Below are 17,751 nucleotides of genomic sequence, written 5' to 3'. Positions count from 1 at the left end.
CTGAAGCTACAGAGTAATAATGAAAGTAGCATTTTTAAGGGAACCTCAAAAAAGGGAGAATATTTTAATAATCCATGACGAAGACCTGGACTCAGTGGTGGTAACAGCAGGGCAGGAAATGAAAGGGCATTAAGTAACGGACAACTAGGAAGGAACTGGGGACAACTCCAAGATTTACAGCCAGAGTGGTAAATGGAATAACAGTAACACAAGGGCTCTCTCACATACTGAAAAATCTAAACGAGAACACTCTTATTTATTTTTTAAATCTCCTGTTTTAGTATAGACTGACTAAAAGAGATTTAAAAAATAAATAAAATAAATAAATAAATAGTCCATTACTCCCCAAATGTGGGGGTAAAGAGCCTTGGAGGATCAGGGTGAGTGTTCTTCCCAACATTTTCAATGATATATCAGACAGGACTTAGATATAAACTCATCATTTAATGACAATAAGACATAATCATTCTCTTACAAAGAAAAAAACATCCTAGGCCAGGCGTGGTGGCTCACGCCTGTTAATCCTAGCACTCTGGGAGGCCAAGGTGGGCGGATCGTTTGAGCTCAGAAATTCGAGATCAGCCTGAGCAAGAGCAAGACCCCATCTCTACTAAAAAAAAAATAGAAAGAAATTAGCTGGACAACTAAAAAAAAAAAAAAAAAAAAAATTAGCCGGGCATGGTGGTGCATGCCTGTAGTCCCAGCTACCCGGGAGGCTGAGGCAGGAGGATTGCTTGAGCCCAGGAGTTTGAGGTTGCTGTGAGCTAGGCTGACGCCATGGCACTCTAGCCTGGGCAACAGAGTGACACTCTGTCTCAAAAGAAAAAAAAAATCCTCAACCCTTATTTACCTCATAATATTCCTGCTTTTCATGCTCCATTTGCACCAGTGTATCCTCAAGAATTGCTACAGAGCCAGCCACTCCTGGAAGTTACTAGAGTGTACCTGTTTTGGTTATTAACACATTTGACTGTCACACTAGAAAAAACCTTTCTTCTTAGGGCCATGGTGTTTTATTATGAAAATAGAATAAAAACTAGGAAAACAAAATGATCCTTTCTAATTTAATGAAAAATGAAATTTATTGACTTCTATTCATTTAATCCACATTTTTAGAATTGATTTGTCAGTGTTAACTATAACAATAAGAACATCAACACGTTAAGATTTTCATGAACCAACTGCAGGGTTTTTTGCCCAAGTTTTGCTTCACAAGGCCCTGGGCTCAAAATTAGCGTGAGTTAACTACAACTCACATGGCAGTTAATGTGTTAACCCCCTTAATAGTAAGAGAAGTCACCTTGAATGTAGACAGCCTACCTGACAGAGGAGTCAATGGCTTATAATAAGTCCTTGTGGTTACATTAAGAAGGAGGAAATCTTGTATGATGGATTGTTAAGCTCTTGCAATTGCTATTAAGATCTTCCTCACTTGGGCTGTGCCTCCAGGGGCCAAATTTCTTGGCAGCTCAGCATGATATACAGAAACAAAAACTTGTAAACAAGAGCTGAAAGTGAACACAGACCAAAAGGAATGCCAGAGATAGAACACAGTGTCAACAAAACCTTACATGGGAATGGTCTTACAAATAAGTGAGGGAGCTGCTTCCTCCAGACAGGTGGGAAAAGATGAAAAAGCTCATCATTTCATAGGCTAATTAAAAACTCACTAGGATGACTTCATGATTACATAATAGAAGTTATGATGCTCCTTCAGCCTTCAACAGAATTCTATCTTCGAAACAAAGGGCCCCCTACTAGGTGGAAGACAAGCTACTCTGAAAACTGAATAGTGTTTAACACCCTATCTCTACGTTCAAAGAATAAGAAAGGCCTAAGCTCTGCCTATGTGAGCAGAAATAGCCACAGACATAGAAAGAAAGAAATATAGGGAGTGTTTCTTACATAATGAGCTGAGAAGCAGAACTTGATTATGTTTGCAACAACCAAGACCTGAGACATGCTGTCCCGGGTCCCTGTGAGAAAGCAGAAGCGTTTTAAAGCACACAGAGGAGGGTCACGTGCACACTGGCCCAGAGCCTGAACTCCCTGAGGCTTCCTTCCATGAGCAATTTCAGAAATCTGGGTCTTGCCACCAGTAAGGCTGATAAAACAAGGATGCAGTTCATCCTATATGGTCCTATCCTTCTTCTAGAACATTTTATTACTCTTCTGCGGAAGAGGAGAAGTCAGCAGTTCTGTCAGAGCTAAATTCAGATTCTAACATGGAAAACCTTAACAAAGTTGGCAACAGACATAAAAGCATCCTATCGCTTTTCCAACATGCTCTGTGGGGAAAATGTTTTTCCTTGCCATCATTCTCTTAAACAGATTAAGATGCACGTTATTTTGAGTTAAAGATCTCTTTTTTGTTGCTACTGTTATAAACACACGTGTTTGGTGTATTTGGAGTGAGGGGGCGACACAGGCAGAGAGAGCTGATATAGGTTTGGAGGCTGAAGGCCCCAGACAGACTGCCCAGCAGGGCAGGCCGGGCAGCATTCTGGGGCCTGTAACACCTGGTTGGTGGGCGAGAGCTGGCAGGTCCGGTCCAGGGCTGGAGGGGCCCAGGCACAATGGAGGCTCCCTGGTCTGGTCCCAGGTCCTGGGCAGAGGTGACACCCAGGCTCAACATAAACCAGATTCTAACATAAACAGGTATAAAAACCTAAATGTTTCAATGAGGAGCAAGTAATACTAAAACAGTCACACAAGAAAATCCAAAATAGCCATTTTAAATAAGGTAGAAAAACATTGAATAAAATGAAAACATGATCCCAGTATACTGCCAAACAAAGCTGTTACCAAAAACAGCACCTAGAGTATTGTTTTACTTTTGTAAAAAAATGTGTTTGTACCAATGACTGCATATTCATTTTGCAAAAAGATAAAAGCCCACAGGACTAGAAGGTTATGACAAAATATCAACAGTGGTTAACTCTGGGTGGTGGGATTATGAGTGATGTTTATTTTCCTCCTTTGCTTACCGTATTTTGTAAATTTTCTAGAATTAATATGTGTTGCTTTGGTACAAGAAAAATACATTTTACATTTTAAAATAAATAAAGGTTTCTGTAAATTAAGAAAGCTAAGTTCAGAATATCGAAGCAGCCTAGGTATGATGTGTTTCTCAGTCCTCACTCTAGCCACAGCACCTTCTTTGCACCTCTTTGTAGAAATCTTCGATGATCCAAACACAGGATTAGATACTTGCTTCTGTTCCACAATGAGGTCTAATAACTGTGAGTGATAAATTCAAAGATAGGAAAAAGGCATCCATTAGAATGTTTTTCTCTCTACCTGGGCGTAACGTAGGAGCTTCTCAGTGGCCTCAGGGTCTTTATTCCAGATGAGATCTTCACAGAGCTGCAGAAGGTCCTTATGGATATCATCGTACACAGGGAGGCTTCCAGCATTCACTATCCCCATGTCCATCCCAAACTAAGGGCAATAAAAAGAAAAATGAGGATTTCCACGTGATGCCCTAAATCAGGTATCTGCAAACTTTTTCCACAAAGAGCCAGATAGGAAATATTTTAAGCCGTGGGCTCTGTCACTACTATTCAACCTTGCTGTTGCGGCTGTAGATATAAGTGAATAGGAGTGTCTTCGTCCCCATCAAATCTTATTTACAGAAACTGGCAGGAGGCCAAAGTTAGCCTGCGGGCCCCAGTTTGAAAATCCCTGCCCCAGGTACAAGCTGGTTTCAGCAGAGCAAACAGGTCTTCTGCCATACCTTGATTGCGTGGTACAGGAAAACCCCATGCATTGCTTCTCGAATGGCTTCCATTCCTCGGAAGGAGAACGACAAGTTGGAAAGACCTCCACTTACTCTGGCTCCAGGTAACGTGTCCTAGCAAAAATTTCAAAATGTGAAGAGATTCCCCTATTTTGGCAAAAGCGGCAATCACATCTCTTAAGCTTTATATAGGAATGGAAAGTAAAAAATATATATATAAAGTTCAAAGTAATTCAGAACTTCTTGTTACTAGACATAGACCGAAACTTGCCATATTATGTTGCCACAAAGGTGCTGCTTCACAGATGGTTTTTCCAACTAGACTCTAATCTCCCTAAAGAAAAATACAAAATTCTATTGTATCTCTGTGTACATCTACAGTAATCATGATAGAATATAATACATAGTGAGTGTTCCATAACATGTTTGCTGGATAAATGACAGGGAAAGAAAGACACAAGAGATAGCACATGCATATGTGCACACGCGTGTGCACACACACACACGCATGCATTCTCACACCCCTCACCTGTCTTATTCATTGAAAGCACTAGAAGGCTCCCATAGCCTAAATGAATAAACTTCCTAGTTCCCTATAAACTTGACCAACTATGAAGGGACAAAAGGAAACTGAGGTTTCCAGCACACCTATGATTACATGGAGCACCAGCAGGCATGTGGAATAACAGGAACTGTCACTTACTGCTGTTTCAAGGACAAACTGGCTCAAGCATTTAGGGAGACAGCTTGCTATTACCTACTACTATGACCCAACCATCCCACTTCGTGGGTACATGCTATGAGAAACTCAGGCACATGTGCCTAAAATACACATACAAGAATATTCACAGCAACATTGCTCATGATGTCCAAATGCTGGAAGCAAACCAGATGTTTGTCAACAGTAAACAGTGCATCGTAGTATAGTTATAAAATGGAATGTTATATATTAACAAAAATGAACAGCTACAGTAAGACAGATAATTTTGTTTGTTTGTTTGTTTGAGACAGAGTCTCACTATGTTGCCCAGGATAGAGTGAGTGCCGTGGCGTCAGCTTAGCTCACAGCAATCTCAAATTCCTGGGCTCAAGCAATCCTCCTGCCTCAGCCTCCCAAGTAGCTGGGACTACAGGCATGAGCCACCATGCCCAGCTAATTTTTTCTATATATTTTTAGTTGGACAATTAATTTCTTTCTATTTTTAGTAGAGATGGGGTCTCGCTCTTGCTCAGGCTGGTTTCGAACTCCTGACCTTGAGCAATCCTCATGCCTCAGTCTCTCAGAGTGCTAGGATTACAGGCGTGAGCCACTGCGCCCAGCCCAGATAAATTTTTAAAATAAGCTTGAGTAAGGAAAAAAAAGCATAAGAATCTTATAATTCTATTTTTATTAAGCTCAAAAACAAGCAAAATTAAACCATATCATTTAGATATTCAGTCAATTCTTATTATTTTGTGGTAGTTAAGTTCTATAAAATCACCACAAACACTAAATTAGAGCATACAGAAGCATCGCTCCCAGAGGAAATACAGGGGCTCCCATCACAACATTTTTTATCAAAAAATCAATACATAACCTTGTTTTATGTGCGTGTGTTCAAAGATATCTCATTTAATATGTATTGCTGATTCATTAACATTGAATGCATGGCCAACAGCACTATAACTCATGCCTGAATGAAGCTTGTCTAAAACCCATATTTGCTCCATGAAGCACATCACAGCCCTCTTGCACTCAAGAACACTAGACGGCACTAGCACTATTCTTGGGGACCATTTTAAACACCGAAATCACCCACAAAAAGCACGAAAATGTGAAAACTGTGACATTACACAGACTGCTAAAAGGACATCTGTTTATTGAACGAGAGCTGAAATGAGCTGGCAAACTGTCGCCATGTTGCATCTCACGTGGGAACATGTGGGTCAGGCCACTCAGATTTTTCATCACTCTGCACATGGGTAACGTCCGTAAACAACTGCAGGGCTGCACGAGTATTGATTTGGGGGTCACAGATAAATTTTACTAAGTAGGTGAATTCACAAATACAAAATCCATGAATGATGCAAATAAAATGTATGTATAGAAGTGATAAAATTATGAAGAAAAGCAACAAAGTAGCATCATAAAATTCAGAATGAGGTGTAATCATAAAAGGAGAGATAAGGAGGCACTAGCCATGCTCTATTTCGGGACCTAAGTGATAGCTATTATATGCTTTATAATTAATTATTTATTATGCTCAATATGCATGTTTTATATATTCTTTTGTGTGTATATTACACTTCATAATTTAAAACAATATTATATAAATGGAAAAAAAAAAAAAAACCTAAAGGCTCCTACATTTCATTAAAAAAATATACGGGGCCAGGCGCGGTGGCTCACACCTGTAATCCTAGCACTCTGGGAGGCCGAGGCGGGCGGATTGCTCAAGGTCAGGAGTTCGAAACCAGCCTGAGCAAGAGTGAGACCCCGTCTCTACTATAAATAGAAATAATTAATTGGCCAACTAATATATATATATATATAGAAAAAATTAGCTGGGCATGGTGGCGCATGCCTGTAGTCCCAGCTACTCGGGAGGCTGAGGCAGCGGGATCGCTTGAGCCCAGGAGTGTGAGGTTGCTGTGAGCTAGGCTGACGCCACGGCACTCACTCTAGCCTGGGCAACAAAGTGAGACCCTGTCTCAAAAAAAAAAAAAAAAAAAAAAAAATACTAAGAACAAGAATGTTGAATGTTTATCACAGCACAATTCACAATTGCAAAGATGTGGAATCATCCTAAATGCCCTTCAATTTATGAGTGGATAAAGAAAATGTGGTTTATATATATCATAGAGTACCACTCAGCCATAAAAGGGAATGAAATGTCAATTGCAGCAACATGGATGGAACTGGAGACCAATATCCTAAGTGATGTATCTCAGGAATGGAAAACCAAACACCATATGTCCTCACTAATAAGTGGGAGCCAACAGACGGGCACACACAGGAACAAAGCGGTATAAAGGACATGAGAAACCAAGAAGAGGGGAGGGCAGGAGGGTGGGCATGGGATAAAAACTTACCTGTTGAGTACAGCGAACACTATTCTGATGATGGGTACACGAAAATCCCTGACTTAAGCATTAATAATTACAAGATATCCATGTAACTAACAAAAGCACTTATACCCCCCTTAATTAATACACTCAAATCAAAAAAATTTTAAAGAATGTAAAAAAAATCATTAAATGCATTTTGGAGTTATAACTCTCCACCACCACCAAAAAAACAAAGAATGTTAATTGTTGTTCAAAGTCATTCAGTCAATAAATATATGTTAGCTCTAAACATTCACTGGACCCAGGTGATACATTTGAGCCATGTCTTGGGCAGAAAAAATACTCACACTTACTTTAATGACTTTTGTTGCATGGATATAATTAATAGCATACAAGTTGTGTTCCTCCATCCCAGTACCAATGGTTAGGATATTAGGGTCAAAGATGATATCATTTGGATTAAAGCCCAGTTTTTTCACAAGTAGATGGTAGGCCCGAGTGCAGATGCTGATTTTGGTGTCTGTTTCTGTTGCCTGGGGAAAGGAACAAAAGATGTAATTTGAAAAAGAAAAAAATAAGTGCTATCTTTGGAAGGAAACAGCACCTATCACTTGCTGAAAGTACTCAAGTGTCAATGCTTGGGATTTCACAGAAACCCAAAGGCCAAGCAGCCTCTAATCATTTATCAAATTGTCTCATTGGAGAAATTGGTTTAAAGATCCCTTTCTGTTTTTACAAACAAGACAGCTATAGTGTTTATGTAAAAAATCAAATCTTACACACAAACATATAGGGTAAATGAGAAAATAGGCTTCTAAAAAATACATGCATATGATAAAAATTCAAACACTGCTAAAGAAGAGATTAAAAAATAAGTGTCCCTCCCTCTCTTGACCTGCCTGCAGTGTCTTAACCCTCCATCCAGGTGACACTGCCATCGCTTTCTTGGATCTTCCCACAATAGCAGTCTAAGTAGACTCAAGGCTATGTGTTTATTCCTCACCCCCATCCATCATAACTCGGCTTGTTACCATGTGCCTTAAGTCATAAGTACAAATTGGTATTACCCTTCAAGATAATGTCCCTAAGAAGGCAGAACACTGACTCCAGCAAGGCTCGTAGCCCTGGCTGCTTCCCATCATCCTCAGAATCTCGGTCTGCATCTCCAGGTTCATTTCCTGTCATTATTTGTCCCCTCCTCCACACCCTCGGCCCCCACTCCTTTGGTGTTCCTGAAACCTGGCCAGCTTGTTCCGACCTCAGAGCCTTTCATTTATCGCTGCCACTGCCCAGAACATACTGTGACATGGCTTTGTGCTCCACACCACTCAGGTCTCTGCCCGAACGTCCCCTTCTCGGAGCCTGCCTTAAATCACCCTCTCTCAGCCAGCCTTACCTCTACCTTTCCGGTCTCTCCCGTTCTTCAGAGCATCTCTTTCTAGAAATTGTATTAAGTGGGCAGCGTGTTTATTACATTTATTTGTTTTATTGTTACCGACCTCACAGTTCTTGGTCCTGAGTCAATAGAAACTGGCACAAGACCAAAAAAGGAATTTATACAGGCAAGGCTTTCTTTTTGCAGGGAAGTTTTGCTCAAACAAAAGAGAGACAGTGCTAGTTAAGGAATAACAGGACTGGCTCTCTGAACAAAGGGCTGGGGAACTTTTAAAGAGGAGAGAAAGTTTGACACTAGCATTGAAATCATAGCACGTAGAGGGAGTTTTGTTGGCAGCTGACCATTCTCCACATATTGTATGTCTCATCAGCATGTTAACTCTCTACACTTGGGCATAATTTTTAGCATTAAAATGAAGCAAAAGGTCTACAAGTGGTCAACTTTGGGCTTCATCTTGATAGTAACCGGATTGTGCTGGCTTTGACTGGGGCCAGTGGACCCCTGCACCAAAGGGTGCCACGTCCTATTAAAGAGAGCGGGACCACTTTCTCTTGAAGCTGGTTGTTAATCATTTTCAAAGCTTTTGTTCAGTATTGTAAGCAAACTTAAGCTTTGGCTCAAGGCTCAGGCAGGAGGCCACAGTCCACCTCCTACACTACCTTATTATTACTTATTTGTCACTCATCTCCCCCACCTAGAATGGCAGTCCTGCTGTATCCTCAGTGCCCAGGGCAGGGCCTGTCAGACTATGTGTGTTCGATACTGTTGTTGGACGCGTGCATACTGCTACTCAAAGCATTTCTGAACTTTGTCATGGACACGAACTGTCTTCAGATCAAATTTACAACTTCAACATACAGGTTATTCTGAATGAGTTTGGTTGTATGAAAAATCAAATCTACTTAAAAAAAAAAAGATTGCTTGCTCTCATTATGGTGATTCCAAAAAAAAAAAAAAGTCATATACAATTCTGAAGGTTAATTATGAATGTGAAAAATGCACTTGAAAAACGGCTGACCCCACTGAAATACGTGCTGCAGTCTTCCACAGAGAGGAGCAGTTGAGGATGCTGACATAGCTCAAGAACATCTAGTAAGGCCCCACACTCCAGAAAATAGTGGGAGAATTACACAAAGAACTCACTGGTACACCTAGCCTTTTGATCACTCACCTACTTTGGTATTCTTTCTCAACTGTTCTCTTTGGTCTCTAACTGCTCCCTGCAGCTGGTGGGTCAGAATTTCACCTCCTACTTGGGAAGTGTTCCCATGACTTTGCAGACCAAGGGGCCCGGAGAAAAGGAGATGGGGAGTGGGCTTTGCAGCCCCACCGTACCAGACTTTAAGGGAGGTGGCAAGCTCTTATCTTCCGTAATGGGATTTCTTCAACAACTTACTTCTGCTGCCTTCAGTTAGAGTGATAAGGTTAAGGTTGAGACTGAGATGTGTGCCCAGAAAAAAAGCATTCAAGAGTAGGTTATCCACAGGTGTCTTTGGTCTTGGACTTTAAAAGTTTACCCTTCACCAGAGAGCCAAGTAAGAGTTCTAGGCTCTAGGTTCATGGCCCAGCTAAGCTCACTAAGAGAAAAGGCACAGGAGTGACCAGTGCTACTAGTATTTCTTAGTAACCTAGTCTGGTTGGTAAATGAAGTCAAGGTCCTAGTCATTTCTCTCTCTGAGTTACAAACAATATCTGGCCAAGTTGGGCAGGTTGAGGTGAGCAGTATGTCACCTCCAGGGGAGTAGGGTGTGGGGTTCAGCTATGTACCAAAGACAGCACTGCATGTGGGGCAAACAGTGACATCCTCACAGGACAGGAATTCATTTCTAGGGCCAGAATAGAGTCACTAGCAACAACCCCTGAAAGGACAGAGCCCTTGTCAAATTGCTCACGCTGCACCTGGCATAGTTAGTATCTACCCCATTAACACTCAACCTCTGTCTGTTGAATGAACAAATGAATCTCAGAATGAACAGAACGTTAGTGTACAGGCCTTTGCCAGAAGCAGGTCATAGCATGTCAGCTTCTCCAAGGTTCCCTGTCTCACTCCTCAGCCAGGGCTGTGAGACAGACATACTAATAAAGCCTCGATCATGCCCATGCATTTCACAGATCCACAGTAGAAGTTCAGCAAAACAACAGAATGGTAGGTTCTCCTACATCAAGAAGGGCTCTCAACCCTAGCTGCGTATTATGATAAACCGGAGGGATTTTTGTTTGCTTGCTTTTTAATACTAATACCTTAGCCTAGACCAGTTAAATCATAATCTTGAGATGAGGCCTAGGCAACAGTATATTTTAGAAGCCATTTAGGTTGCTAATGCATAGCCAAGATGAGAACCACTGATAGGTGAAATGTGGCACTTTCTTAGGTTGGGGTAGAGGGAAAGTCAGTGACAATCTAAGGGGCAAGAAGAAAGGAATCAATGTCTTTTATGACTTTATCAACCAGGTCTACTCTTAAGCAACAGAGAAGCTACACAGTGAAAACTTCTGGACATTTAAAGACAAGGTTGTTTTAAATGTCACCCTCTATGAGGAGATCCAAGTTCCGTGGGGAGTGAGATGGAAGAAAGACAGAGAAAGTCTTAACCCATGTATCAATCCCCGGATAGAACAGAGGACGGATGGGCTTTGGTGCCTCCAAGCACGGAGGACACAGGGGGACGCAGCGGGGACGCAGCAGGAACGGACGACTCACAGGAACAGCAGAAAGACTGATTACTTATAGAGACATATTTTAAACCAACACCCAAAAATATATTGATAAGACCTATAAACTATGCTCTAGCTTTGCCTTCCTTTTAATAACGTGGCCCTAAATCTGAATTCTATCCCCTGCTTTTCCCACCTTCCAGGAATCCAACTGCCCTGGGCAAAAAACGCTTGCCCTTTCTCCACGGGCTGCCACGGCAGAAAGAAGGAGGGGCAGATAAAGCTGCTCTGGCTTAAAAACAGGGTTACCCAGCCCAGTAAGTCTTTGCCGGGGATTTTTAGCAGCATTCCTGTCCTCTACCTACCAGATGTAAGCAGCACTCTTCACCCCACCACCGGCGTGACAATAAAAACATCTCCCTAGACTTTGCCAAATGTTTCCTGTAGTGGCAAAATCAGTCCAGCAGAGAGCCACTGGTTTAGAGTGATCATGGTGACACAACTGATAAGGAAGTCACAATCCAGACTCATCTGCATAATCACCATGATGACGCAGGGCTCCATGGTAGCTTTCTCTAGACTCTACAGATAGATGCTGTTTGCAGAAAGATGCTACTTAATGTCAAATATGAAGGCCTGAATGAAGTTATACCATATCCTAACAGGGGCAAACTGAACCTACTCAATTCTCTTTTAGACAAAGGGACGCCAGGAGCATGCTGGGGAGCTGGGACACCAAGCTTGGGACGCAGGCCTACTACATGCTGTACTCTTATTCCTGGGGGACAACTGGACATCCCAGGCTCCGGAGGTCTGAGGGACAACAGTGGCTTGGAGGCCTTATATTGCTCATATCCCTGCCATAAAACTCCATCTCTGAAGGTGATCTAGGTATGTCTCTTTCTAATAAGCAAAGAATTTAAAATATAATCCATCTTATAGGGAAAGGCCCAGAAATAGAAATATTCAATCATGTACTCTTACGCAGGAGTGGTGACCTACCTGCAGCCACTAAAAGGGAGGCCCTTAAAATGCAGAAATAAATGTCAGATTTCCACAAAGTTCAGAGAAAGTCAGAGGAGAAAATTTGAGAATCTACTCCTAGGCCTGGGTCAATTACCTTCTGCAAGGTAAAAATCAAGGGAAAACTAAAAAGTATCAACTTTAGTCTCCTAGAACCATTAATATTACTACAGTCTACATCCTACTTAAAAATCCAAGATACTCAACTGAAAAACATTGTCAGTTTCTCTAAGTTCAATTAAGAGGCTGGTTATGAAATAAAAATCTAAGATTCACTAACTGCTACCAAAGAAAAAATATTTACCAATGGAAAAATAAGCCAATCACAACAAAAAAAACAAAGCAACAACACAAAATACCTAGGAATGATCTTATATTTCCAATTTAAGGAAAACTATAAAACTCCATTGAATGAGTACTTAGAAAGATATTCCATGTCCCTCAATGACAAATTTGAATATTGGCAAGATACTAATTCTTCATTATTTTCTAGATTAGGATTAATTCTAATCAATATCCCAATGGGGATTAATTTTCTCCATAAATTGAAAATTTATTTTCAAATCATTTTAACACAGGAAAATGTGCTGTATATTATGGATGCATTTATAGTATGATGTTGATTATTCTTTTAAATAGTCTACACACATGCAAACAAAAACTAGTATACTCTATTCTATTACGTGATAATTATATTTCTAAGAAAACTCACATCAAAAATTATCAAACAAAAAAAGGATTTCAATTATGATAGGTATTATCTTTCTAAGGACTGTACCAGTTTACACCACACTCTGAAACAAATGAGGTTTCTGTTTTATCCCTGCTGTACCTGCACAGAGTTTGATCATCTTTAAGTTTACTTTTACTAATTTAGTATAACAATAAAATATTACCTAAATATTACTCTACTTTGTATTTCTTTTATAACTAGCAAATTAAAGAATTTTTTTCCTGCCTTTACTTTTTATTTATGGTCACATTCAGATCTAATTTAGGAACACTTGTTCTTAAACAAAAACAAGCCCTTTAGCAATGCCAATAAACAAAGCATGAGGTGAACACTGCACCAGTCTTCAAACCAGGCAGGCCAAGGGTGAAAACCTGGTTCCACCATGTCCTAGACATAGGACACTGTCTCACTGTACAATGGAATGACAACCACCCCCGGCAGTTGCTCTGAGGACTAAATGAGATAAACTCTGCTAGTGGTTTTCAACCGGAATACACAGGACAATCACCTCTAAGACTTTAAAATTACTGAAGCCAGCCTCATGCCAGACCAAATGAGTCAGAAACTCAAGGGCTAGAGTCCAAGGGTGTGTTTTTTTTTTAAGACCTCTAGCAGTGGCACAGCATGGTGGCTCACGGTGTAATCCCAGCACTCTGGGAGGCCGAGGCGGGCAGATCTCTCAAGGTCAGGAGTTTGAAAACAACCTGAGCAAGAGTGAGATCCCGTCTCTACTATAAATAGAATGAAATTAATTGGCCAACTAACATATATAGAAAAAATTAGCTGGGCATGGTGGCTCATGCCTGTAGTCCCAGCTACTTGGGAGGCTGAGGCAGCAGGATTGCTTGAGATTGCTGTGAGCTAGGCTGATGCCACTCACTCTAGCCTGGGCAACAAAGCGAGACTCTGTCTCAAAAAAAAAAAAAAAGTTATATGAAGTATAAAATATAACAATAATCAGTATATCACCCAGTTGAACTACCATTATACTTCAAGCTTCCCACGTGCCCTATCCTGATTCCATGACAGAGATAGTATGAGAGTTGCTGTTTATCAATATTTAGTTTTTTTCTATTTGATAAAGGAACTAATCGCATTATTGCTTTACTTTTTTTATTTCGTTAATCCTCACAACACTTAGTATATTCTCATAGGCTTATTGGCTATTTGTTATTAATATTTCTTTTTCTATAAGTTACTTACTCATTTTCTTTGTCCATTTTTCTATTGGGTTAATTTGGATGTTTTGCTTTCTGATTTATAGAAACTCTTTGCATATTAGGGATATTGACCCACTGCTATGTTGCAAATAGTACCATGTCTTTTGCTACACAAAGTTTTACATTTAAAAAAAAGTTTTTTTAAATCAGCTGACTTTAAAATCCATAAAGTTTTAAATTTTCATGTGGACAGCCCTATCAGTTTTCTTTCTGGCCTCTTGAATTATCTCTTTCACATCCCAAGTTTAGATTAACATTTTCCTACATATTCTTTAGAATTTTGGTTCTTTACATTTAGATCTTTAATCAATGTAGACTTTATTTTAGTGTATGGTGAGAAATGGGGCTCTAACTATATTTTATTTCAAATGCATAAACCAGTTATCCCAATAGCATTTATTGACTAATTCGACCTTTCTCCATTGACATAAAGACTTTATTATATATTAAATTTTCATACAGAGTCATGCTATATAATGACATTTAGTCAATGGAGGATTATATATAGGACAGTGGTCCCAAAAGATTATAAAAAAGTATTTTTATTATACATTTTCTATGTTTAGATACACAAATACTAAGCATTGTATTACCACCGCCTATAGTATTCACTAGAGTAATATGCTGTACAGGTTTGTAGCCTAGGAGTCTATACCACCTAACCTAGGTGTGTACCAGGCTCTACCATCGAGGTTTGTGTAAGTACACTCTATGATGTTCATGCAATGATGAAATCTCCCAATGATGTATTTCTCAGAACATATCCTCATCATTAAGTGAGGCATGACTGCATGCAGATATTATGCATGTGTATATATATGAACACAGCTGTTTCAGACTTCCTTTGCTCCAACTGCTATCTAACCTGGGTAACACAATGCAGCTAGGCCAAAAGAAGTCACTCACCTGCCCTTCTTCATCAAAAGCCATGACCACCACAGCAGCTCCAAACTTCTTAATCTTCCTGGCCTTCTCCAAGAAGTCCTCCTCGCCCTCCTTCAGACTGATGCTATTGACAATGCACTTCCCTTGGCAACACTTTAACCCAGCTTCAATCACAGCAAAATTGGAAGAGTCGATGCACAAGGGCACCTGAGATCAGAAGGGCAAGAAAATCACAGAGAGGCCACAAGTCACAATATACTTCCTTCCAGGAGCACCCAAATATTCCTATTTCTTCTTTAGGGAAACAATAAACAAATAATAGTCGTGTGTCAGAGATAAAATTCTAATGCACTTGTCCTAAAAGCCTAAAATACTTGGAATAATTTCAGTCTTACAAGAGAATCTATGGGTGGACCAGGAATTTATAACTCAAAGATCATAGCTATACATAAGAATGGAATTAGTAAGATCAGTTCACTGGCTTCAGTACTAGTTTACTTGTCCAAGTGTCTAAACCCTACGGCAAACACCTTGAATAGGACTCAGACATCCCTGATCTAACTCAGGGGTTAATGCTCAACTCTTTGGAAACAGCCCTCTAACCAAGTTACTCAAATTCTATCTTCCCTTTAGAAAATCAAATCAAGTGCCTCCCTGAAAAAACAAAAAGAGTTTCAATGCTAGAAAGGAAAAGTAGATCTAATACTCAACAAACATACATAAAACTAAAGAACAAAATTAAAATGCACAGATGAAAATAGATTTTTTTAAAATTCATACCTCTCTTCCAGGAAAGGTGATAGGAAGGGCTCAAAGGAAGGATGAGGTTGGTATAAAGAAATGAAATGGGGCAGCTGTTCTAGGCCACATTATTTAATTAAGCCACGTAATAAATAATGGAGTGACTGCTATGCTAGGTCCCATTTAGGGACAATAGTAAGGTAGACAGGTCCCTGGCTTCATAAAGCTTACAAAGATAAATAATTAAGCAAGCAATGGTACAAAGTGCAGTAAACATTAGAGCACAAAAGCAACTCAGGCTGCCATGAAAGCACATTTCAGGGGCACCAAATCCAGTGTACGAAGCAGGGAGAGAAGGGAAGGAGAATTTAAGGAAAGCTGCCCATGGCAGGAGACATTTCAACTGAGGACTGAAGAGTGAGTAGACAAAAATTTGTAGGCCACACCCTCAAAAGAGAGCAAAAAAGAACAAGAATGCTACTGGTTTTGCTTTTTCTTAGCATGCTAGTAATCAAAGGTTTGCTAGGAAAAGGGTCAAATGCAATGACAATATCAGGCCAATGTTTTAAAGAACTTGCTGATTGTTTGGTGTTCCTACCCTACTGGTGAAAACGTGCTGGTAACATGTTTTTATGCTCTACCGCAACTGGTCCAAACTTGGCTTCCAATAAATTTTGGTAGTAGGTCAAAAATCAAGAAAGATAAGGGCCAGGCATGGTGGCTCATGCCTGTAATCCTAGCACTCTGGGAGGTCGAGGCGGTAGGATAGCTTGAGGTCAGGAGTTCGAGGCCAGCCTCAGCAAGACCAAGACCCCATCTCTACTAAAAATAGAAGAAAATTAGCTGGACAACTAAAAACAGAAAAAAAAGAAAAATAACTGAGTGTGGTGGCACATGCCTGTAGCCTCAGCTACTTGGGAGACTGAGGCAGGAGGATCACTTGAGCCGAGGAGTCTGAGGTTGCTATATGAGCTAGGCTAACGCCATGGCATTCTAGCCTAGGCAACAGAGTGAGACTCTGTCTCAGAAAAAAAAAAGATAAGAAAGGAAATTATTGTGGCAATTAGAATGCTAACAAACTCTTTGGTTACATGGGGTTCTTCCCAGTTGACAAGGCACTTTCATCTTTACAATTCCCCAATCAGGCAAAGCAGGTATGCCTCTCCCATGTTAGAGATGAGGAGGGCACGAGGGCCAAGTTCATGGACACAGTGAGTCAGTCCAGCCCTCTACCCACTACTAAGTTGGTGAACAACTGGCTCCACTTGATTCTGACTGACTTTGAACAAGTCGTTTAGTTTCTGTGCACCTTAAATTCTCAAAATATTTACTGCCAGAGGAGTGAAGAGGCTTTTTGGTAAAGAGTTTAAGATACAAATGAAAGATGGGAGAATGTAATTCAGTGCTTACCACAAGACTTCTAACGTAAGCATTTGCTGAAACCTAATGAAAAACCAACAGCCCAAACTGAAAACTGCAACTCTTAAAGCACAAGGAAATGTGTTTAAAAAAGAACTTAAAAAAAAATCATTCCTTATCACAATGTAATGAAAGAGAAATGAGGTAAGATTTTTAAAGTTTTTAAAATCCATCTAAAAATTTAAAGTTTTTAAAACCCATCTAAAAAGTTTTAAAACCCACCTAAAAATGTACAGACACAAAAATTAACTTTCACGTTTTAAAGAACAAATGTCAAAGTGGCATGATATCTTGATTTAATCTTGTTTAAGCTTTTGTCTTAATCTAGCCAAAAAGGTCCTTCTTCTGGCAATAAAGAAGAATTAACTGAATTCTCTCTTCTATTGTAGAAACAGAACCAATGATTTGGTAGGAACAGGTAGGTATATCCTCCAGAGATGTGAAGAGCGAGTTCTCTCCGAGGAGAATCAGTCAGTTTTCACAGGCCAACCCAAAGGCCTTGGACACAGCCAAACTGAAGTGACCTTTCTCTCAAATCTGCTTTACACCAAAAGGTTACCGTTAATTGAGAGAAAGCCAACAATCAGAAACCACTGCGCTTTCAACGTAGGAAAACAGAAAACCAGTTCTTGAGTTGACAGATCAACGGGACAACGGACAAAGTTAAACGAGTGACAGAGTGAGACAAGTAGATTCCCTTGATAAATATATAAACTTTGTATAACCTTGGCAATGTCAGGCTCGGAGGCAATTAAGTTGCAAAATCTGGTCATTGCACTGGGACCATCTAACATGCCATCATCCATGTTGACATCCAGCACCTGGGCTCCCATTTCCACCTGCGCCTTGGCAATACCCAGGGCTTCCTGAGGGAGGAATGTGAGGGGAAGCA

At 40.2% G+C, this 17,751-nt stretch overlaps 1 protein-coding gene across 2 annotated transcripts in view; it reads right to left on the bottom strand.

Annotated features, from left to right (window-relative positions):
- The window catches only part of MTR (5-methyltetrahydrofolate-homocysteine methyltransferase), a 100,762-nt gene that overhangs the window by 45,364 nt on the left and 37,647 nt on the right, over nucleotides 1–17,751 (bottom strand). For both annotated transcript variants that reach the window (XM_075995500.1, XM_075995499.1), the window contains exons 14-18: nucleotides 17,585–17,725; nucleotides 14,721–14,906; nucleotides 7,141–7,320; nucleotides 3,737–3,853; nucleotides 3,301–3,441 (exon numbers count right to left, since the gene is read on the bottom strand). In XM_075995500.1, coding sequence (XP_075851615.1) covers nucleotides 3,301–3,441; nucleotides 3,737–3,853; nucleotides 7,141–7,320; nucleotides 14,721–14,906; nucleotides 17,585–17,725 — 765 coding nt within the window. The remainder of the gene's footprint in view (nucleotides 1–3,300; nucleotides 3,442–3,736; nucleotides 3,854–7,140; nucleotides 7,321–14,720; nucleotides 14,907–17,584; nucleotides 17,726–17,751) is intronic.

Source organism: Microcebus murinus, chromosome 19 (genome assembly GCF_040939455.1).
Source record: "Microcebus murinus isolate Inina chromosome 19, M.murinus_Inina_mat1.0, whole genome shotgun sequence".
Classification (NCBI taxonomy): domain Eukaryota; kingdom Metazoa; phylum Chordata; class Mammalia; order Primates; family Cheirogaleidae; genus Microcebus; species Microcebus murinus.
The sequence above is the reverse complement of the archived record's forward strand: the minus strand, read 5'-3'. Positions and strand labels throughout refer to the sequence as shown.